The sequence below is a fragment of the Cucurbita pepo genome, chromosome LG12 (assembly GCF_002806865.2).
Source record: "Cucurbita pepo subsp. pepo cultivar mu-cu-16 chromosome LG12, ASM280686v2, whole genome shotgun sequence".
NCBI lineage: Eukaryota > Viridiplantae > Streptophyta > Magnoliopsida > Cucurbitales > Cucurbitaceae > Cucurbita > Cucurbita pepo.
In genome coordinates this window covers 7813337-7835546 of record NC_036649.1, presented here as the reverse complement: position 1 = coordinate 7835546, position 22210 = coordinate 7813337, and the positions used below count along the sequence as shown (strand labels likewise).

General features: G+C 35.4%; 5 protein-coding genes across 8 annotated transcripts in view; 3 read left to right on the top strand and 2 right to left on the bottom strand.

Annotated features, from left to right (window-relative positions):
- The first annotated feature begins 770 nt into the window (after window positions 1–770).
- Window positions 771–1914, top strand: LOC111807578 (zinc finger protein GIS-like). The gene is made up of 2 exons (XM_023693360.1): window positions 771–1200; window positions 1447–1914. The coding sequence occupies exons 1-2, from the start codon at window positions 793–795 to the stop codon at window positions 1528–1530; spliced, it is 492 nt and encodes a 163-aa protein (XP_023549128.1). The 5' UTR covers window positions 771–792; the 3' UTR covers window positions 1531–1914.
- Window positions 1915–1981: 67 nt separating this feature from the next.
- LOC111807761 (zinc finger protein GIS-like) lies at window positions 1982–3390 on the top strand. The gene is made up of 2 exons (XM_023693628.1): window positions 1982–2389; window positions 2636–3390. Exons 1-2 carry the CDS (start codon window positions 1982–1984, stop codon window positions 2717–2719), a joined length of 492 nt encoding a protein of 163 aa, XP_023549396.1. The 3' UTR covers window positions 2720–3390.
- A 5985-nt stretch (window positions 3391–9375) lies between these two features.
- LOC111807760 lies at window positions 9376–9894 on the top strand. Its single transcript, XM_023693627.1, has one exon. It carries the CDS (start codon window positions 9376–9378, stop codon window positions 9892–9894), a length of 519 nt encoding a protein of 172 aa, XP_023549395.1.
- Window positions 9895–10237: 343 nt separating this feature from the next.
- On the bottom strand, window positions 10238–16972 carry LOC111807555 (CTP synthase). 3 transcript variants are annotated; one of them, XM_023693323.1, is made up of 23 exons: window positions 16660–16972; window positions 16097–16176; window positions 15881–15967; window positions 15747–15797; window positions 15522–15639; window positions 15367–15423; window positions 15143–15207; window positions 14916–14999; window positions 14536–14586; window positions 14376–14438; window positions 14136–14182; window positions 13628–13697; window positions 13484–13546; window positions 13145–13234; window positions 13023–13061; window positions 12369–12518; window positions 12182–12259; window positions 11999–12084; window positions 11622–11670; window positions 11463–11543; window positions 11209–11302; window positions 10904–11010; window positions 10238–10625 (listed from the first exon to the last, which is right to left on the bottom strand). In XM_023693323.1, the coding sequence occupies exons 1-22, from the start codon at window positions 16775–16777 to the stop codon at window positions 10946–10948; spliced, it is 1686 nt and encodes a 561-aa protein (XP_023549091.1). In that variant the 5' UTR covers window positions 16778–16972; the 3' UTR covers window positions 10238–10625; window positions 10904–10945. The 3 variants fall into 3 exon arrangements, with proteins under 3 accessions (XP_023549091.1, XP_023549092.1, XP_023549093.1); XM_023693324.1 differs by lacking the exon at window positions 16660–16972 and having other exon boundaries at window positions 16102–16170; XM_023693325.1 differs by lacking the exon at window positions 16660–16972 and having other exon boundaries at window positions 16042–16131.
- Window positions 16973–20028: 3056 nt separating this feature from the next.
- Window positions 20029–22210, bottom strand: part of LOC111807443 (probable protein disulfide-isomerase A6) — a 4655-nt gene continuing 2473 nt past the window's right edge. Inside the window, exons 6-12 of one of the 2 annotated variants that reach the window (XM_023693176.1) lie at window positions 22055–22082; window positions 21880–21971; window positions 21661–21783; window positions 21321–21354; window positions 21120–21247; window positions 20832–20931; window positions 20029–20275 (exon numbers count right to left, since the gene is read on the bottom strand). In XM_023693176.1, coding sequence (XP_023548944.1) covers window positions 20201–20275; window positions 20832–20931; window positions 21120–21247; window positions 21321–21354; window positions 21661–21783; window positions 21880–21971; window positions 22055–22082 — 580 coding nt within the window. In that variant the 3' untranslated portion in view covers window positions 20029–20200. Of the gene's footprint in view, window positions 20276–20831; window positions 20932–21119; window positions 21248–21320; window positions 21478–21660; window positions 21784–21879; window positions 21972–22054; window positions 22083–22210 lie in introns of both variants that reach the window. The other variant, XM_023693177.1, reaches the window with a different exon arrangement.

Below are 22210 nucleotides of genomic sequence, written 5' to 3'. Positions count from 1 at the left end.
GACTAGTTGTCAACTTCTCCCTACCCAAGGTTATATATGCTAAGCCGTTGTTATCTCTCTCTTGCTTGCTTATATAACGCTCTCTTTCTAAAATCTCTCTTTCTAAAATTTCTCTCTCTCCTCGTTTTCTAAAACCTTCTTTTAAAACTGAGGTTAGAGGCTCGATCATACGTCGCTTGGCCGTAGGCGACGCAAGAACAAATTGGCTTAGCTCACTTGTCGTTGGAAAGTGAGTGTCGCACAATCGCTAGTCCGCTGCCTTCGAAAGTGCGATTGTGTCACTGGGCTCTCAAGGGGTTGGATTGTGAGATCCCACATCGATTAGAGACGGGAATGAAGCATTCATTATAAGAGTGTGGAAACCTCTCCTTAACACACACGTTTTACAACCGTGAGGCTGATGACGATACGTACCGAACAGTGTGCCAGCGAGGACGCTGGGCACTCAAGGGGATGGATTGTGAGACCCCACATCGATTAGAGATGAGAATGAAGCATTCATTATAAGAGTGTGGAAACCTCTCTTTAACATACACGTTTTACAACTGTGAGGCTGACAAAGATACGTAACGAGCTACCATGCAAGCACAATAATGTGTATCATATGAATTTTGTCTCAAACAGACACGAATCTCTCTTAAAAAGAGATTTCTCCATTAAATAAATGGGACCCGAGTCGAGAATTATATTAAAAATAATAATAATAATAATAAAAAAAAGCCTATAAATGTAGCCTACATGAGCGAGACGAAGAAGGGAACACACCAAAACAATATTGCTCCGTCCAATAAAATGTCCATTCTCAAGCTATTCGGGTTCCCACTCGTCGAGCACGACGGCGTTCAACCGGAAACCCCCGAAGGGGGTGGCGGCGATATCAACTCCGACCACGATAGAAAGTTCCGTTGTCAATTCTGCCGCCGAGTATTTGCCAACTCGCAGGCCCTCGGCGGCCACCAGAATGCCCACAAGAGAGAGCGCCAAAGGGCCAAACGCGCCCTTTATTTCCACGCACTCCGACCGCCGCCGCTTTACACCAACATTGGCAGTAGTGGTGGTTCTAGAATTCTGCCTCCGAGCCGCAACGGGTACTTTACGGCGGCGTACGGCGGCGTATCGGCGTCATCAGGGCGGTGGATGTTCGGAAAAATGGAATCTTCAGGGTGTAAATTGGATGGTGAAAAGGGATTACCAAATCATGTGGGTGCTGTTGATCTTCATCTTAAATTAACTTTATGAACATTAATCACAATTTAATGGGAATTAGCTTATTTAATTACACCAATTTAATTCCAAAATCCATTATTTTATTTTTTTTTTCATAAATTATGAGGAATTTTTAATTAATTCTTCTAAATAAATAACAAAAAGATTAAATAATTGAAGATCCATGCACACTCCATCTCTCATGCAAACCCATTTTGTTGACGTCTCATTTGTTCGTAGAATTGCGCTATGAACTCGTCCGCCTTTGCATCGATCATTTCGTCGCCTCCGTCGATGGTGTTTTCATCATTGTCGAGTTCTTGAAGGTTGGGTTCAGAGGCATGTTGTCTTGTGCAAAAAGAAGACGACATCGACGTACAAGAAAACAATGTCGACGATGAAATCGACGAGGATGGCGATGATGACAATGGTATTGGTGACTCCTCGTAAACTTCTATCGGTTTTGGAGCCAACGATGTGTGGACTATGGTCGGAGGCGATTCGTTGTCTTGGATGTGGAGAGGGCGAATGGAGGCCAACAGCCGCTGCCACAAGCCTTTATCGGAACCCATGTCGACCGATGCCTTTGATTTCTTGGATCGACGACGGAGCATGAAGAGGGAAAGCTTGAAAATTTGCATGGCTCGATTACTTTTCTTCTTGGTCTGGCCGGAGTTGGAGATGGGTTGGGATTTTAGGTCCATATAAGGTTTGGGAACGAGAGAGCGAGACGAAGAAGGGAACACACCAAAACAATATTGCTCTGTCCAAAAAAATGTCCATTCTCAAGCTATTCGGGTTCCCACTCGTCGAACACGACGGCGTTCAACCGGAAACCCCCGAAGGGGGTGGCGGCGATATCAACTCCGACGACGATAGAAAGTTCCGTTGTCAATTCTGCCGCCGAGTATTTGCCAACTCGCAGGCCCTCGGCGGCCACCAGAATGCCCACAAGAGAGAGCGCCAAAGGGCCAAACGCGCCCTTTATTTCCACGCACTCCGACCGCCGCCGCTTTACACCAACATTGGCAGTAGTGGTGGTTCTAGAATTCTGCCTCCGAGCCGCAACGGGTACTTTACGGCGGCGTACGGCGGCGTATCGGCGTCATCAGGGCGGTGGATGTTCGGAAAAATGGAATCTTCAGGGTGTAAATTGGATGGTGAAAAGGGATTACCAAATCATGTGGGTGCTGTTGATCTTCATCTTAAATTAACTTTATGAACATTAATCACAATTTAATGGGAATTAGCTTATTTAATTACACCAATTTAATTCCAAAATCCATTATTTTATTTTTTTTTTCATAAATTATGAGGAATTTTTAATTAATTCTTCTAAATAAATAACAAAAAGATTAAATAATTGAAGATCCATGCACACTCCATCTCTCATGCAAACCCATTTTGTTGACGTCTCATTTGTTCGTAGAATTGCGCTATGAACTCGTCCGCCTTTGCATCGATCATTTCGTCGCCTCCGTCGATGGTGTTTTCATCATTGTCGAGTTCTTGAAGGTTGGGTTCAGAGGCATGTTGTCTTGTGCAAAAAGAAGACGACATCGACGTACAAGAAAACAATGTCGACGATGAAATCGACGAGGATGGCGATGATGACAATGGTATTGGTGACTCCTCGTAAACTTCTATCGGTTTTGGAGCCAACGATGTGTGGACTATGGTCGGAGGCGATTCGTTGTCTTGGATGTGGAGAGGGCGAATGGAGGCCAACAGCCGCTGCCACAAGCCTTTATCGGAACCCATGTCGACCGATGCCTTTGATTTCTTGGATCGACGACGGAGCATGAAGAGGGAAAGCTTGAAAATTTGCATGGCTCGATTACTTTTCTTCTTGGTCTGGCCGGAGTTGGAGATGGGTTGGGATTTTAGGTCCATATAAGGTTTGGGAACGAGGGAGGAAGCGAGAAGGTGGTCGGAGGGCGCTCCGGGACCGAAGGGAAAGAAGAAGCTAACTTAGAGGAGGAGGAGGAGGAGGAGGGGTAATGGTTAGTTTTATAAAGAAAGGTGGCGGGCGGCCATGGCCATTTATGTTTAAATTTGGAAAGGCTTATATTTAGGGGATGCAAGGTTGATGGAGGTTAGGTCTTTGTGCCCTTATTATTTGGGCTAAATTCAACCAAAACTTAGGCTTCTTTTTCCATTAATGTATGTATAGATAAGCAATGCTCACAAGTTTTGTCATTCCCAAAACATGAATTGTTTGCAATTATTGCTATATCACGATCTCATAACCTTACATACACTGGACTAAGTCATTTGGCTCGATCTTGTCTCTACTCGGGGCCAAAGTCTCTCAATGCAATATCGCATATGGACATCCCGAACACTCATCCATCCAGATTCTATTGAGGCATTGGGCCTCCCGTGCTCATGTCATGTCATTTACGAATAACGGGTGCATATATCAACCTCCGACACATGGATTGGGGCACAATACCGACACACCCATGTCGCCCGGTACTATTCTTGAAAAACCCATTTCAAAGGAAGTCGCTTGAGACACTCGTCTTGGCACACCAGCTCGCACTATGACACTCACATGTGTCATAGTGTAGCTCGCTTAGACCACAAGAGGAGGCATGGTGGAAGAAAAGGAAAAGGTAAGAGTACAACTACCTTTTCTTAACTAAACTCGAACACTAGGTGAAATGGTGTGGAACGTTTTTTTAGCGCATATTTTTCATTTCAATCAAGTGGGTTTCCCTTCATTTTTGGAAATCATTTCATACTAATGAGATTCAACTCGAGAAATTGTGGAATTTTCCAGCAATATAGACATTTTCGTGATAGCTCATGCTCAAAACTCTTTAAACACGAATTCTAGACGTTAAACAGTAAGAAAAATGATGAGTTTCTATAGACGATTCATTAGAAGTAAGGTCGAGCTTTAAATCGTGATTAAATATTAATATAATTCACCTAAGTTATTGTATGAATAGAGAATGGAAATGGGTGTTAGGCTAAGGTGATGGATGGGTTAACCTAAAAAGTTAGTGTTGTGGCATTTCATGATGGTATTATGGTTGGTTTTGTCCTCAAAATAAGAACGAAAGCTGGATTTTGAAGTGTTTTCTATTGCTTCTTTTGAATCTTTCAAACCCATTTGCAGTTTGGTCATAAGTGTATGACAGCCTTAGACATGGCCCATTATCCCCAATTTCACTCCCACAAACTTCCTTCCTTTCAAAATTTGCATAATCCGACCCTACCCGTAACACATATTGTTCGTTTTAGCTCATTACGTATCATTATCAGTCTTACGATTTTAAAACACATCTACCAGGGAGAGGTATTCACACCCTGATAAGAAATGTTTCATTCTCCTCTCTAATCGATATACGATCTCACAATTCACCCCCATAGAGACCCAACATTCTCGTTGGCACACCAGCCGGTGTCTGACTTTGATACCATATGAGTCACAATTCACCCCCTTAAAGGTCCAACATTCTCGATGGCACATCACCCAATGTCGAACTCTTATACCATATATAATAGCTCAAGCATCCTTATAAAAATGGTTCGTTCTTCTCTACAACTTTCCTATTTAAAAATTATATTTATATTTATTAAATATAGTCTCAATTTTTCAATAAATGTTCACTTAATGAACAAAACTACAAAATTAATAATTTCTTACCAAACATGGGTAAGTTCTAGATAAGTTTCTTAGGAGTTTCTTAGAAATTTCTATACTTTTTAGTTCACATTATAATTTTATCTTTTAAATATTTTTTAATATTAGTAGATCTCACGTCAATTTTCATTGACACAGTAAATAAATAGACAGAATATTCATACTCTGTAGTATCTATAAGCTGTTTATGGATAATTTTAATAGTTTTCGAGACGTCTAAGCGGTTAAATGCCTAATAAAAAATGTAACATATTTTCATTTCTAGTCACCCGTTAATACTAAAAATAAAATTTTTTGTGGTATAATATATTTACACATCTTAATTATATACGAAGGACAAATTAGAAGAGCTAAAATATACATTTTTATAGATTAAAATAGATATTTTAAAAGAAATAAAAGACAAAAAAATAATAATAATTTTATGAAATTTAGAATAATTAATAATAAGAGAGACAAAAATTATTCTTTTTCCATTAATGTATGTATAGATAAGCAATGCTCACAAGTTTTGTCATTCCCAAAACATGAATTGTTTGCAATTATTGCTATATCACGATCTCATAACCTTACATACACTGGACTAAGTCATTTGGCTCGATCTTGTCTCTACTCGGGGCCAAAGTCTCTCAATGCAATATCGCATATGGACATCCCGAACACTCATCCATCCAGATTCTATTGAGGCATTGGGCCTCCCGTGCTCATGTCATGTCATTTACGAATAACGGGTGCATATATCAACCTCCGACACATGGATTGGGGCACAATACCGACACACCCATGTCGCCCGGTACTATTCTTGAAAAACCCATTTCAAAGGAAGTCGCTTGAGACACTCGTCTTGGCACACCAGCTCGCACTATGACACTCACATGTGTCATAGTGTAGCTCGCTTAGACCACAAGAGGAGGCATGGTGGAAGAAAAGGAAAAGGTAAGAGTACAACTACCTTTTCTTAACTAAACTCGAACACTAGGTGAAATGGTGTGGAACGTTTTTTTAGCGCATATTTTTCATTTCAATCAAGTGGGTTTCCCTTCATTTTTGGAAATCATTTCATACTAATGAGATTCAACTCGAGAAATTGTGGAATTTTCCAGCAATATAGACATTTTCGTGATAGCTCATGCTCAAAACTCTTTAAACACGAATTCTAGACGTTAAACAGTAAGAAAAATGATGAGTTTCTATAGACGATTCATTAGAAGTAAGGTCGAGCTTTAAATCGTGATTAAATATTAATATAATTCACCTAAGTTATTGTATGAATAGAGAATGGAAATGGGTGTTAGGCTAAGGTGATGGATGGGTTAACCTAAAAAGTTAGTGTTGTGGCATTTCATGATGGTATTATGGTTGGTTTTGTCCTCAAAATAAGAACGAAAGCTGGATTTTGAAGTGTTTTCTATTGCTTCTTTTGAATCTTTCAAACCCATTTGCAGTTTGGTCATAAGTGTATGACAGCCTTAGACATGGCCCATTATCCCCAATTTCACTCCCACAAACATACTTCCTTTCAAAATCCGGTAACACATATTGTTCGTTTTAGTTCGTTACGTATCATTATCAGTCTTATGATTTTAAAATGCGTCTACTAGGAAGAGGTATCCATACCCTTATAAGATATGGTTCATTCCTCGATCTCACAACCCACCCTTATAAAGACCCAACATTCTCGTTGGCACACCACCCAGTGTCTGACTCTGATACCATATGTAACAGCTCAAATCCATCACTAACAGATCAGCCGATCTCACAATTCATTCCCTTAAAGGCCCAACATTCTCGATGGCACATCACCCAATGTCGAACTCTTATACCATATATAATAGCTCAAGCCCATCGTTAATAGATCAGCCTCACGTTTTTAGAGCGTATCTACTAGGAAAAATTTTCAAACATCCTTATAAAAATAGTTCGTTCTTCTCTACAACTTTCCTATTTGAAAATTATATTTATATTTATTAAATATAGTCTCAATTTTTCAATAAATGTTCACCTAATGAACAAAACTACAAAATTAATTTCTTACCAAACATGGTAAGTTCTAGATAAGTTTCTTACGAGTTTCTTAGAAATTTCTATACTTTTTAGTTCACATTATAATTTTATCTTTTTAAATATTTTTTAATATTAGTAGATCCCACGTCAATTTTCATTGACACAGTCAATAAATAAATGGACAAAATATTCATACTATGTAGTATCTATAAGGATAATTTTAATAGTTTTCGGGACGTCTAAGCTGTTAAATGCCTAATAAAAAATGTAACATCTTTCCATTTCTAGTCACACGTTAATACTAAAAATAAAATTTTTTGTGGTATAATATATTTACCCATCTTAATTATATACTAAGGACAAATTAGAAGAGCTAAAATATACATATTTTTTATAGATTAAAATAGATATTTTAAAAGAAATAAAAGACAAAAAAAAAATAATTCTATGAAATTTAGAATAATTAATAATAAGAGAGACAAAAATTATGGATCTGAGTGGCAGCCAAGTCGCGTAATGAACAACAAATCGGCTGTTTTCTTTGGTTTGACCTTATTTGGTCAACTCTTCAATTTTTTAAATTTAAAAAAAAAAAAAAAAAAAAAAAACCAAATATTTTCCGCTTAAAATGGCTAATCATTGGAAATTGAGAAATTTATTTAAAATTAAAAAAAATAATAATACAGAGATTTTGAATCACAATAATTGAAAGTGAGAAGAGCTTCCAGAACACGGTTTTGATGTTTAATTAAATAAATATTTTATATAAATAATTTTTAAATTAACTTCTTTTTTTTTCTTTTTAAATCAAAATTAAAGAATAATAGTGATTTTTTAAAAATTTTATTTAATAATTTAAAAAATATTTTAAGATGAAGTATTCTCAGTTCAATTATATATCTTTTATTTACTGAGTGTCGTAGAATTAGTGTATGTATATATATATATATATATATATATATATTAAATAAATAAATAAAAAGGAAGAAAAAGACAAAAGGAAGAAACATGGCTATAGGTTCAAACGGCTCTATTTCAATTTGAATTGGATTTAACTCAAAACACAGCTGGTGGCACCAGTTGGCTGTCTAATCATACACTATTTCTTTTCAAATTTTTTATATTTATTAAATATCTAATTAATTTGTATTATTCATTCATTTTTTAATTATTAAATTATAGATTTAATTCTCAATTTTAAATTTGTGATTGGCAGCCAAATTTATTATGTTTTATTTAATAAAAATTAACTCATCTATTAAACATAAAAATAAATTTTTGTTCCATAAAATTCAAAATATTATTTTTTTTAATAGATAAAAAACTAAAAATTAAATTTTGGTGGTAATTACTTCTAATTTAAGGGTGAAAAATACATACTTTTACTAAATGATTTTCTTTTTTTTCAAGATTAATTTTAGCATTCTTCAAGAAAGAAGGGGAAAAATCAAATAAACAAAACTTACCTTCCAAGGTAATTTTTGGTGTTTTTTTTTTTTTAAATAACCATTTTTATTGTTTAGTAATATTGATTATTTACAACAATTTAATATTAATTTATAATTTTCTTTTTAATTCAACTTTTATTTTTAAAAAAATATAATTGACAGCAATTATTTTAAAAGTTATTAATAAACTTAAACTAGGCTTAAAAATCCCAATTAACTTCTTAAATCAGAAACTTACAAATTAAATTAATATATAGATTTCTTGAATTGATTGTCTATATACAAGTTATATAAACTCCCATACAAATTCATATTTTTCAAACATTTCATAAACTAAATAATATTTAATTGGTTGATGATTTTATTTAATTCAATTTACAATGTTTATACCCCTTCACAAACGAGAATGCATTAGTTATTTTGTTAGAAACAAAAAAATACGATAAATTACATTAAATTTAATGTTTGTGTCTATCGGGTCCTTGTATTTTCAATAGTTACAAATTTAGTTTTTAAATTTTTTTAAATTTAGAATACGACTTTGCTTTGGGGTTCTCCAAAATGCCTCGTACTAATGAAGATAGTATTTCTAGATTATAAACTCATAATCATTTCCTATTGTGAGAGTCATGTTCATCTAAGATACTGTACATGAAATTGAAGATTTAAAGTTCCATTTGATTGGGTTAAAAATTCATTAGACAAAAGTTGAAGGACATAAACGCAAACTTTAAAATTAAGAGACTAAACTTGTAATTGAAGGAAAAACACGGGTAAAATAGCAATTTAGGATAAAATATGAATAATAGTAATAAAAATATATAAAATAATATGTATCCAGGTTGGTTTATAGCGCGTACAGCCGTGTTCCCCCACCAGACGCCACCGCCCACAAAACCCCGTTCGACGCGTACAAAATTCCATGCTTCGTATAAATAAATCATTTCGCCTTCTTTTTCCACCAAACACAAATCTAAAACTCCTCCAACTAAAATTCGATCAAAACCTGAAACCTCTCTCGTTTTTGTTCTGTTCTTCTTCTTCTTCTTCTTCTTCTTCAAAATGCCAAGGAAAAACAGCAATGTGGGTCGTAGAGCATGGAACTTTCTTCGTCTAGCAATCATATGGGCTAGAAAAGGTGGCGTTTTCAAGCGGAGGTTTCTCATGGATCACCTCCGCCTTGTCCCCAAGTTCATCAAGACGCTTGGCCACTCAACGCCCCGTGGTCACCTACATTATGGTGATCACGAGCTTTCCTTCGACGAAACGCCTGTTTTTCACATAAAGATGCATCGTCCTACCTCCATGCGATTCCACATACCCTGCATTACTCCGGAGACGGTTGATTTTGAATACGAGTTTGAAGACGACTGTGACAGTGACGATGATGGTAGTGAAGTTTATAGCCAGGGTAGCGAGCGGAGAAGTTCGGGATATGATGGTGGGGAGGAACAAGAGGATGAAGAAGAAGTGGAAGAAAATGGGATTGATTTGAGAGCTGAGAAGTTCATAGCTGAGTTCTATGAGCAAATGAAAATGCAAAGACAGATTTCATTTTCGCAATATGATAAAAATCATTGAAACGAGAGTTTTGCTTATGAATTTTGAAAGTTGATTTTATAAATATGCATACAATAAGATTCATCCGTTACAGTTCTTGGGTGTTCTATCTTTTTTTTTTCTGTTCCTTAAAATGAGGTATTGCCATTCCTTGAATAAAGAGCAAATTTAAGTACAGATCAAACTCTAAAACCAATTTTATAAAGAAGAAATTAGCCTAACATGAAAATCAAACGAACGCTTAAGCTAAACGCTTAAACAAAGTTCAACGACCGAAGCTGTAATTGAAAAGACAAAAAGAAGAGCCAAAAAATGGCTTCTGGCATTCCCCAAGTATCGCCAATCGATCAAGACGGGGACGATACAAGAAGGATTAAAACTAAACGAAGTTCTACTTGATAAATAGTATAAATACAATCCTTTTTCAGTTTTCCACATGTTTGTCTCGTCCATACTACACTTAAATCAAGATACTTGTATGCTAGAGAGCTAAATTGTGTTGGGGGTGCAAAGAACTAGAAAAGGAAAAAAAAACAAAAACACTTCACCGGAAAACTAAGCTCGTGCCAACTCGGAGGATGTCAAAACGCTATAATTGCGAAGAACACAATCTTCTGTATCCCACTACAATTACTTGTATAGTCTTTGATACGACTACTTTATACCGGACAGCTACTTGCATAAAACACCTCATATTGGAGTTCATCCTCATAGTACACATTTAACCCAGCAAAAAGAATCGAGTTCCTTTTCTGCAAAAGAAAAGTGTATCAGAAGGGGAAATTTTTGTTGAGGATTATTGGGAGCGAGTCCCACGTTGGTTAATTTAGTTAATTTAGTGGAAGATCATGGGTTTATAAGTGAGGAATACTATCTCCATTGCCATGAGAGCTTATGCTTAAAGTGAACAATATCATACCATCGTGGAGAGTCGTGATTCCTAACAATTTTTAGGATAACAGAAAAATGGGTCATATTTTTGTTTCTGCCAGTGGACAAGAAGAAATAAACTTATAAGAAGTTGGTTTACCTTGAAAGAATGTAGTAGGAATAACTAGTGATAAATTATGCATCAACTTCCATTTTGTTGCTTTTCGAGATATAAGTCCAACTGCCCCGTTGCTGCCAGTATAAAACCTTCAAAAGTAGAGTTATAAAAGTTAATATTATATCATGATTTCAATAGCAAAGAGAGGGAAAATACATTAAAATAGCACTTGAAGCATTGAAAATGTTATTAGGCATGTCACTGCTGCTTGTAGTGGGAGTTCTCTTTTACATTTTAATGGGAAACAGAGACAACAGGGTAATGCGGAATTTTAGAACAGAATTTACCTAGAAAGACAGGCGACGGCCTCCTGGGCCGAGATTTAAATTCTGGATGAAATTGTACACCCACATAGAAGGGATGGCTTGGAAGCTCTAAAATCTGGAGAAAAAAGAGATGCATAAGATCTCATTAATTTACGTATTTGATTCAGACCAGTAATGGCCTAGCACCTAATGACTTGAAATTGCCGGTGCAGGAATGACATCATAACACCTGACGATGAGTGAAAACTAGAACATCTCACGAATGGGAACCCTACCTCCATTCGATTTCCAGTCTCATCCTTCCCAACAAATTTCAGGCCAGCTTCTTCAAATGTCCCGATGAACTCTGGATTTACCTGCAAAATAATGATTTTAGTCGTGTCAAACCTTCCCAAGTATCAAACTTCGCAGCCAGATAAACTTTAAAAACCTACCTCATATCTATGCCGATGCCGTTCATCCACATATTGTGAGTTATGATACCTATCAATCCCGAAAGAGTTAGGGGCAGGATAAATGCTACAACGAAATGTGCAAAAGATATAGACACTTTGGATTGAATTGGGACCATAACTAAACCAACCTCTTGGTACTATTGGCTTAAAGAGACCCACGTGCAATATATAAAATTAAATGGAAAAATATGTTGCAGGGGTACACGAGCATCAAAAGTAGTTACAAGGGTGAACTCAATTCAACTACCAATATATAGTTCAGTTACTTCCAATATAGTTTCTCCAACAATAAATACCAGGGCGAACTGAACTTGTCATTAAGCATTTAAACGTGGTAAAAGAATAAGAACACATACACCCTCGAAGTAATACAGTCAGCAGTCTGGAATAGTGTTCTTCGAGATCCTAATCTCATAGTACTTCCCATATGGGTCTTTGAACCCTACACACGAACACAGAGGGAAACAAGTCCTAACAGATTACATTTAGAAGTAGCTTAACAGTAAGCAACATACAAATAGTCTTAAAGAAATCAGCACCTCAGGCATGAAAATAACAACAGGATTTGGCGTCCCATCATCAAACTCTGTACTGTTTGCCTTTTCCCAACCCAAAACCTAAAAGAAAGCAAACATATGAGGATGGGGATCGCAACAACAGAAATAACATAAATACAAAATTTTAAAAAAAATTGAAGTTTGGCTATTGAAAAAAAAAATCACTTACATTTCTAGCGAACTCAATTACAGATATCTGCATGCCCAAGCAAATCCCAAAGTATGGAACTTTGTTTTCCCTGGCATACTTTGCAGCTAATATCATACCTTTCACACCCCGATCTCCAAATCCTCCAGGAACCAAGACACACGATGCTTTCTGAAAAAAATAGGTTATCAAGAAAGGATCGGAAAGGCTTTAAACCAAGAGCCATAATAAACCATCCCCCTTTGTCCATCTCTTAAATATACTAACATGAAAACTGTAGTACTTTCAACATTCCAATTTCAAAACCGCAATTACTGAAAATTACATAATACAAACACATCGATTAACACAAATATGGTGTATTAAGGGACCACGATGTTTCGAACCTTATTTTCCAAGTAACTTCGGATATAATTTTATAACCATTCCATCAACTGAATAGACTGCTGGAGAAATTTGAACGACAAAAAAGAAATCCCACCACCAACAATGAAGTTAAATTATAGTTCACATGTATGCCAATAAAAAGCAGGATACGTGAGATTATGCAAGAAAAAACATGAAAATGTCCCAAGAGTTGGTATATACCAAGTGTGCTAAGTTTAAAAAAAGAAAAAAAAACAACAACACAATCATAATTTTTAAGCCCAAAAAAAGGTTCCAGGAAAAGCATACCCTCAGAGTCTCCCATGCAGTAGCATGTGCTTCCGGTGTCTACAAAAGAACAGTTCATTATTTAAATGATGGAATTATGGGCTAATAGAAGGCATTTGTGATTCCATGTACAAAAAAAATACCGATTTGGAACTTTCATCCTCAAGATCAGTAGCCGCAATCCAATCTATTGATGGCTTCAAAGAACATGCAATGCATGCATGAAGAAGGGCCTGCAAAATAAGTATAGATCCCAACAGGTCATACAAAAGTAATAACTTTTTTCATATTATATCTAGCTCGAAATTAACATAACTCCCTAATAATGAAACAATACTCATTTTGCAGTTAAAATGTGCAGAATTGAATAATCTATGCATGTATGTATAATAAGTTTTGAAAACATATACTACAAGAGCCCCACAACCATGCATGTGGAAATAAGAGAAGTTGAATTCTTTCAGGAAGTACTAAAATAGCACCTTCACAACAGAAAGGTACGAATCTGTCAAACCAACGTACTTTCCTACCATCGCAATTTTCACCTAAAAAAGCCAAAATTAATTATCTTAGAGTTTGCAAAAATCATATTGACGTACATAAGTTACAGCATAAAGTAGACTTACTGAATTTGTGATATTATCATGGGTTGCAGCCATATTTGTCCAGTCACGCAAATCAGGAGCAGCAGCAATCCTGGGACAACATACATGGCTGTTAGCATAAATAATGAAGTCATACTTTAGGCTGCTTATACATACCCAGATATCCTAAACATCTTTTCTTGACATTTTATTTTTTAGCGTTATTATTTTTTCTCCTAAGATATGAAACATATATAATGTCTTTAAAGGGAAAAATACATTGTAAGGCAATAAGTTTCTCATTTGCCTGGATGGAGAGACACATAAAGTGCATCAATAAGTTGGCGATGCCAACTTTATAATACATAAACCAAGCTTTGTGGTTTTTTATAAGAAAATTCAATGAGTAATCTATATGCAACAATGGGTAGTTTCTAAAAGTGACAAATTGAATTCTTAGGAAGAATCAAGTCATTGTGTTGATTTGTTTTCTAAAGTCTCAATCTGAAGAAGTATTATCAGATTTCTATGAAAATGATTCGGAAACTACCTGAGCAAGTCAAGTTGTTTAAGAATTGAATGATGAGCATTCTGGTTCTGTGACAAATACAAACCCAAGAAACTGTAAGTATAATTTCCAACAAGATGCAACTAAGCCAAAAACGACAGAAAAACATAATCACATAAGATACATATACATATCCATAGATGCGCACATACATAAATACAAACATATGAATGTGAGCGTGCATATTCATATGTATGCATGTATATATAGCTTAACACCTACCCTAAGCAAAAGTGGAACGTGCCAGATGTTTGGGACATCATGGATATTGAGAATGTTACCAGCCTGAAAAGACAAAAGAAAAAAGTAATGGGCAAAAATTAGTAATCAATAATGAAAAAACAATTCCATCAAAAATTTAAAATCTCAATTAACAACTCACTGGAACATGGCAAAACTGTGAAAGCTTCTCCTTCGTGTTGTCCAGTATAGGCTACATATAATCCAAAACAAAAACCTTACCACACCTTGAAATATCAAAACCATTTTAATGAATATGAAGGCCAAACTTTAAGTCATTTAATAAAAATAACAATGCAATTGGGGATGGTTCAACAAAATTACTGCCAAATACAACATGAAACCATAGTACATATAACCAAAACAGCACATATTGCAGTACAAGAAAAAAAATGGACCAAGGTTATCATTCTGAACTCATACTATGATGCCAAAGGAAGAAAACAAAGTTGTAACCAAATGAACAGTCCGGTGCATTTTGAAGCCTCTTATTATTTGCATTTGTTGGTAAAGAAAATGTACCTGAGCGGATCGGCATGCCAGCAGATGTGGAGTTAAGCCTAAAGCTCTCAGTTCTCGAACACTGTGTTGTGTAGGCTTCGTTTTCTGTGTTTTAAGACAGATAGATAGTGAGGACTACATTCATCATAAAATGGAGACAGAAAATTTATAACCAGACTAGATATAAGAGAACAGAGCATAAAGTTTATACAAACTATTTGCACAGTATAAAAAAGATAGATTCTTACTTGCTCCCCAACAACACCCAATACTGGTACTAAGCTCACATGGATAAGGCAGAAGTTGTCTGGGCCTAACAATAAGAAGTGAAATGATAAAATAATAAATAATGAATAAATAAATAAACTATGATTTCTAAGAGCTTGATCAACATTAGTGCACATAAGAGTTATATATGACTAGACTCAAGTGCTCATCAAACATAGAAAAAATGTTTGCATTGTTATCTTACCAACTGAAAAGGATAGTTGTCGCAAAGCTTCGATGAATGGCATTGATTCAATGTCACCTTAAAAAGGCCACAAAAAATTTATTTCTTGGAACAAAGCATACGTTATGAAAATATTACCGGGGAAACGTTTCACACCAATATAATTGATAAGTTACCTACAGTCCCTCCTAGTTCTATCACACAAACATCAGCAGGGCCCTCCTGGCCGTCCACAGGAATGGTAGCTACTGACTCAATGCGATTTTTAATGGCATCTGTGATGTGTGGAACCACCTAAATTCAATGATATTATAAAAATAATACTAAGAAATTAGTCTGGAAAGGTAAAAAGTAACATCTGTGCAAGGAAAACTGGCAGCATGATACATATGAAGCATCACCTGAACAGTCTTCCCAAGGTAATCACCCCTTCGTTCCTTCTCGAGAACAGACTGATAAAATTGCATACATAGAATCAATGAGCAAGCTAGTACAATACATAAGTATGAACTTGAACAAAACTTATTCCAATAACCTGATATATTTTTCCTGTCGTAATATTGTTCTCTCTTGTCAACGTTAAATCTAGGAAACGCTCATAGTTTCCCAAGTCTAGATCAACCTGAAATAATAAATATAAGGACAATCATACCTCAAATGAAACTGAAAGGAGAATATATTCAAACAATTTTACACCATGTCTCAAAAGGAAATACGCAGAGTCATTTTGTATGGCTGGAATGGAAGCTACCTCACCGCCATCATCAAGAACAAAAACTTCCCCATGTTCGAAGGGAGACATGGTACCGGCATCCATATTCAAGTACGGATCTGAAAATCAAACGCCACAAACCATTAAGGACCAACTCAGGCACGTGCAAGCAATCGAACCACAATCGTTTTTTTAAATGAACTAATAATCTGAAGAGAACATGCAGACCATCACCAGACCACTGAGAAACGATCGGAAAGACAAGAATAAACTACGCTAAACAAAAGTAGGACAAAGACTTGTCGTCAACACGCCACCGTGATGAACTAATCACAGTCTAAGAGAATACAAGCATATAAAAACAAAAATTCCAAAATCCGAAAAGGAACACCGCTAAAAATCAAATAAACAGAATCCAAAACATGCACAATAAATCAAACAAGTTGACAGAGGGAAAAACTCATAAAAAGCGACAACATTGTACTGTTCGGGAAACAAAATGCAGCAAGAATCAAAAACAAAAGGCGAAAAACACAAGAACAGTGCATAAAATACATCGTTGTTTGACGAAAACAATAAGCAAAAGAAGAAGAGAAGAAAACCGATTTTGATGGAGGTAACTCGCAGGCCACAGGCTTTGAGGACGAGGCCAATACTGCTAGCGGTGACGCCTTTGCCGAGTCCACTAACAACGCCGCCGGTGACCAAAACGTACTTCATTGTGCAGAAATTGAGAGGAAAAAGAGTTTCGGCTAATGTCTGAGCGGGAAAGCTCGAGGGTGAAGATGAAGATGAAGAAGAAGAAGGTGGGAGGTTCGGCTTTGTTCGTTACCAGGTTTTATACTAAACCTAGAAAGAGAGACCAAAGTAAAAAGGGGTTTTGACTCGCAGTCTGGACTGGACTCTCTCAAACTAAGTGCATGCGTTTCTTCCTTCCAGGGCTAATATAATCCCTAATAAAACCTTTCGCTTTTTATTATTTTTCTTAATTCTAAATAATATCCTTTTAAATTTTAATTTTAATTTACTCCCTAAATTTAAATCTTTAAATATTATATAAAAAAAAAAGAAGTAACTAAATCATTTTAGATAAAATAATAATCATCGTGAAAATCGTAACCGTAACTCTTCAAAGTATGACCTACACGAAACAATGAACTCGTGTATTCTTTTTGTCTTTAGTGCCGATACCAATGACAACTAGTACGAGGAAGATCCAAGCTACAACGTCGTTAAAGGCAGTTATGGTCGTGGTGGTTTCTGCAACTTCGGTGGTGAGAAGTTTGAACTCAACTATAACACCTCAAGCATACCGCTAACAAATATTGTCAAATTTGATATGTTATGTCTCGTTGTATTAAAACATGTCTGTTGGGGAGAGGTTTATGCACTCTTATAATGTGATGTCTCACATTGGTTGGAGAGGAGAACAAATCACCATTTATAAAGGTGTGGAAACCTTTCCCTAGCACACGCGTTTTAAAGCCTTGAAGGGAAGCCTGAAAGGGAAAGCCCAAAGAGGACAATATCTGCTGTGGATTTGGGTCGTTACTAATTGTTTCAGAGCTAGACACTAGACGATGTGTCAGCCTTCTCACTGTTCCCCGAAGGAGGGTAGACACGAGGCAGTGTGTCAGTAGGGACGCTGGGCCCCTAAGGGGGGTGAATTGTGATATCCCACATTGGTTGCGGAGGAGAACAAATCACCATTTATAAGGGTGTGGAAACCTTCCCCTAGCAGACGGGAAAGCCCAAAGAGAACAATATCTGCTAGCGGTGGATCTGGGTCGTTACATATAAAGAATGTTTTGTTTCATTCTCCAACTGATATGGGATCTCACGTCAACTAAATTGCGAGCAAGATTAGGGAAAAGACAATGTAGAGCGACGCTCGTAAACGCAATAAATTAGTTGTAGCCAACTTATAGGTTCTGTCAATAGTCTTACAAATGATGAAAGTGACACCGGTGTCAAACATAGTCGAGGTATAGACTCCAGCAAGAGTGACTTCAAAAGCCTTGCGCATGCTGCAATGATTGGAGGACGAACTCGAGACCGACAATAAATTTGAAAACAATTCAATATTAACGACCAATTCGAGAACGAGATTATTCCAAAAATCAATCAAACGAACAGAATCTTACTATGAAATTATAAAAATACAAATTACAAGGAGAATATTAATATAAAAGTTTCATATTCCATAAATTAGTTTATTAAAATACTTTTATAGTGGCTCCAAGAATATAGCTAAATAAAGTATCAATATGATAATAAATTCATTACCGACAACAAAATTTATACCTCGACAAAAATAACGACAGGACGATATAGTTGAAAAAGTAACATAAACGTAATTTAACTTCAGCTTGCAACTTTCAGCACGATGGTCTTGATTTCACGAGCTAACCTCGATATTCGAGCATTCATATTGATATATCTGTTGATAATTACGGCACTTGTTGTTTCGTTAGCGTAGCAACGAATATAATTTAACGAGAGTAAGTGATTTAGTAAAGTACGTGGTGTTGAAAGAGTCTGTTTAGTGCAATGAGAACGACCCGAAAAACAATGTGATTTTCTACCTAACTCGTAGCAATAAAATTAAAATAAAAATATGCATAAATGAAAATATTTGTTTAAAGAAATAAAATGTGGACGGTAAAGAATATTAGTGGATAAGTTTGGGGGTTAAATTTGGTATAAAAGGGTATTTTGATTTATGTGGTATGAAATTAATATTATTAATAATAATTATAAAAGTGAATAATTATACATAAAATATTGGTTTATTGGTATTTGATAAAGTTACCCAAAAAACAAAGTTCCGTGGGAGAGATTTTGGTATTAAAAGAAAAAAATCAATAAACTTGAAAATGAAAGGCACTCCTTCAAACAGAATAAACACTTTACCCCTTTGGCTTTGACTATTTATATCTATCAAATGAGAATAAATCATCAAATATTCTAATGGAAAAGGGTTTCTTTACATGTACATATATATATTTTTTCTATTTTTTTTTAAGGTTGATTAAAGAGTAATGGAATTCATGATTTGTTTGCTAAAAACATTTCTTAACCGGTTGAAAAATATTGAAATAGTAAAGTATGGTCGTTTAAATCTTAGTTTATAAAGAAATGTTGAGAAGATTATGAGCAAAAGTATATAATATGCAAAGAAAGTGATATNAGTTTATAAAGAAATGTTGAAAAGATTATGAGCAAAAGTATATAATATGCAAAGAAAGTGATATGAGTTGACAAATATGAGTCGAAGGATATTAGTAGGTTGGAGAAATTTTTTGAACTATTCAAGAAAATTCAGGGTAGTGACCCGAATTACCCAAATATGGCTCATAACCTAACCCAATTCAACCCTCGTCATATTAATAACTAAAATCTCATAAAACTCAAATACTAAACATTTGCATCACCAAGTCTTTTACAGATATCAAATATTCATAGCAATCTTAAAAATGGGTCGGGGTGAAAACCCTACTTTTGGGTTCCCGACCAAAAGATATCCTAACCCACAAACCCTAAACCCTAGACCCTAAAACCCAATCATTAGTAAATATAAGTTCCAATGGAACTAAGTTTTACCTTTTGGTAGGAAGAGGTTCCTTTTGGTTGTGGTTTGATGTTGTAAAGCTTATTCGTGTGTTGACTTTGTAATGCATAAAAAAATGTATCTATTAGAATTAAGAAGCCAAGACAATGACACTCAATTCTTCATATGCTATTTAATTTAGGAGACTTTGATACCTTGTTTCATTTCTATATTATTTATAATATTGTTTCCTGTCAATGAATTATTTTTTAAAAATACAAAATAATTTTAAATTTCAATTTTAGAGTATGTTTGAATAATGTTAATTTAATTTGCTTAAAAAAAGTATTTTAATAAAATTACTTCCAAAACTGTTTTTCAAAAGAAAATAAGAAAAAGGGAAGGAAATTAGGCAGTGATATGTGAAGGAAAACAAAATAGCATACTAAATAAACTCAGAGCCCAAGAAGCCATGTGGGAGTTCTTTTGTAAAGCAAAGATCTCAAGAACATGATGTACCTATGCCTACTACTCATAAATGGAACAGGAAAACGGTTTGGCCATGAAGAATTTCACAACTAATTGCCGCCAAATTATGAAGATTGAACAAAACTTGAGAGAATGTTTTTCTTCAAGGTGAACTCGTCTGCTTTTGCTGGGCTTACCGCCTGCATTTGATTGAAACAAAAAGAAATGAAACGAAGTTGTCAGCTTTCATTCCAATATTTCATTCAGAACTAAAGATATTCTATAACGAAACTCGAACGGCAATTGAATAAGAACCTCTCCACAGGTCAAATTGGATATGAAATTATTGGAGTAATTGTTGGAGACTCAAATGGTAGATATGCAAGCATGATAACTTATATGTGGTTCTATACCACCATTAATCTAAGAACTTTTATTCACATTGTATTGTATCATTTGGTCTACGTAATAGAACTGATAACATTCGAGATCATGTAGGATTATACTCAAAATATCTCTTTTGACTCTCTCTTTACCGAGATCATGTAGGATTATACTCAAAATATCCTCTTTTGACTCTCTTTACCGAGATCATGTAGGATTATACTCAAAATATCCTCTTTTGACTCTCTCTTTACCGAGATCATGTAGGATTATACTCAAAATGGTGGATATGCAGGCATATTTCTTGGTTTCAATAAGGGACTCAGTACAGTTTGCTATTCCATTTAAAAAGAAAACGTCTAAAAGACTAACCTTCTCGAGTATGCGCTGGATCCTTTCGATCTCGGACTTGGCATAATCACCACCTTTCTCCAGACATTTTTTAGCAGATTTCAAGTATATCTTCCCATACCTGCAGAAGAGCAATCAACAACTATGAAAACACTTTCTACCTAATCCAGCAATTAATTCCTGGAAATATAGATTTTTTTTTCGTAAGAGGAAATATGGCAAGCTACAAACAATCTGACGCTTATTGAATTACTATATGTTACTGTTCTTAAGAAACTGAATGCTAAAATCAAATAAAGAATTGTATACTTTGCAGGTGATCCGCTGAGCTTTCCAACTTCTTCTTCCATCTTGGAATAAACATTCTTTTTCTCTTCATCATTGCTAGCAGCTATAAACTCCTTCACCAATGAATCTAAACTAGCAACTATACCCGCCTGCAAGAAAAATCACATATTTGAGCAGACCATAAAACAAGAATATAAAATTTGAACATTGTCGTTCGCTAACATTGGTTGTAAGTTGTCCCTTCACGTCACGATTGGTCCCGGTCTTTTCGTTGATGAAATTAACAAAGTCACCAACATCTCTGCCACCATCGTAGTCTTCACCATCTTTGTTGCCTTTTGGGAAGAATTTTAATGTAGGGAAACCACTAATGCCATACCTGTAATATAATTGGATACCGACCCCTTTAATATTAACTTGGAGAAAACACTAAAAAGACAAACCCCATGGCAAACTAATATACATGTAAACTTACTTTTCAGCTAAATCCTTGTATTTGTCAGCATCTAAGTTAGCGATTACGACGTCATTTTCCAATTTANGTCCCTTCACGTCACGATTGGTCCCGGTCTTTTCGTTGATGAAATTAACAAAGTCACCAACATCTCTGCCACCATCGTAGTCTTCACCATCTTTGTTGCCTTTTGGGAAGAATTTTAATGTAGGGAAACCACTAATGCCATACCTGTAATATAATTGGATACCGACCCCTTTAATATTAACTTGGAGAAAACACTAAAAAGACAAACCCCATGGCAAACTAATATACATGTAAACTTACTTTTCAGCTAAATCCTTGTATTTGTCAGCATCTAAGTTAGCGATTACGACGTCATTTTCCAATTTAAATGCTGCAGCCACCTTTTCATAAATCTGAGGGAAAATATAGTACGATATTAAATTGTTTATTATTCATGATAATTTACCAACAGAAGCATAAGAAGAAAACTACTTACTGGAGCAAGGTTCTTGCAGTGGCCACACCTGAGATGTAGAGTTTAATTAGATACTTCAAAATCATACTAAAATAACACGCACAAAAAAAAAAAAAAAAAAAAAAAAAAAAAAAAAAAAAAAAAAAAAAAAAAAAAAAAAAAAAAAAAAAAAAAAAA

Coding starts and splice junctions, on each gene's coding strand:
- LOC111807760 (XM_023693627.1), top strand. CDS start 9,376: ATGCCAAGGAAAAACAGCAATGTGGGTCGTAGAGCATGGAACTTTCTT.
- LOC111807555 (XM_023693323.1), bottom strand. CDS start 16,777: ATGAAGTACGTTTTGGTCACCGGCGGCGTTGTTAGTGGACTCGGCAAA. Junction 13,698..14,135: donor AAACAACTTGACTTGCTCAG/GTAGTTTCCGAA, acceptor ATGTTGTCCCAG/GATTGCTGCTGCTCCTGATT. Junction 13,235..13,483: donor CGTACCTTTCTGTTGTGAAG/GTGCTATTTTAG, acceptor CTTATTTTGCAG/GCCCTTCTTCATGCATGCAT.
- LOC111807761 (XM_023693628.1), top strand. CDS start 1,982: ATGTCCATTCTCAAGCTATTCGGGTTCCCACTCGTCGAACACGACGGC. Junction 2,390..2,635: donor AAAAGGGATTACCAAATCAT/GTGGGTGCTGTT, acceptor ATTTGTTCGTAG/AATTGCGCTATGAACTCGTC.
- LOC111807578 (XM_023693360.1), top strand. CDS start 793: ATGTCCATTCTCAAGCTATTCGGGTTCCCACTCGTCGAGCACGACGGC. Junction 1,201..1,446: donor AAAAGGGATTACCAAATCAT/GTGGGTGCTGTT, acceptor ATTTGTTCGTAG/AATTGCGCTATGAACTCGTC.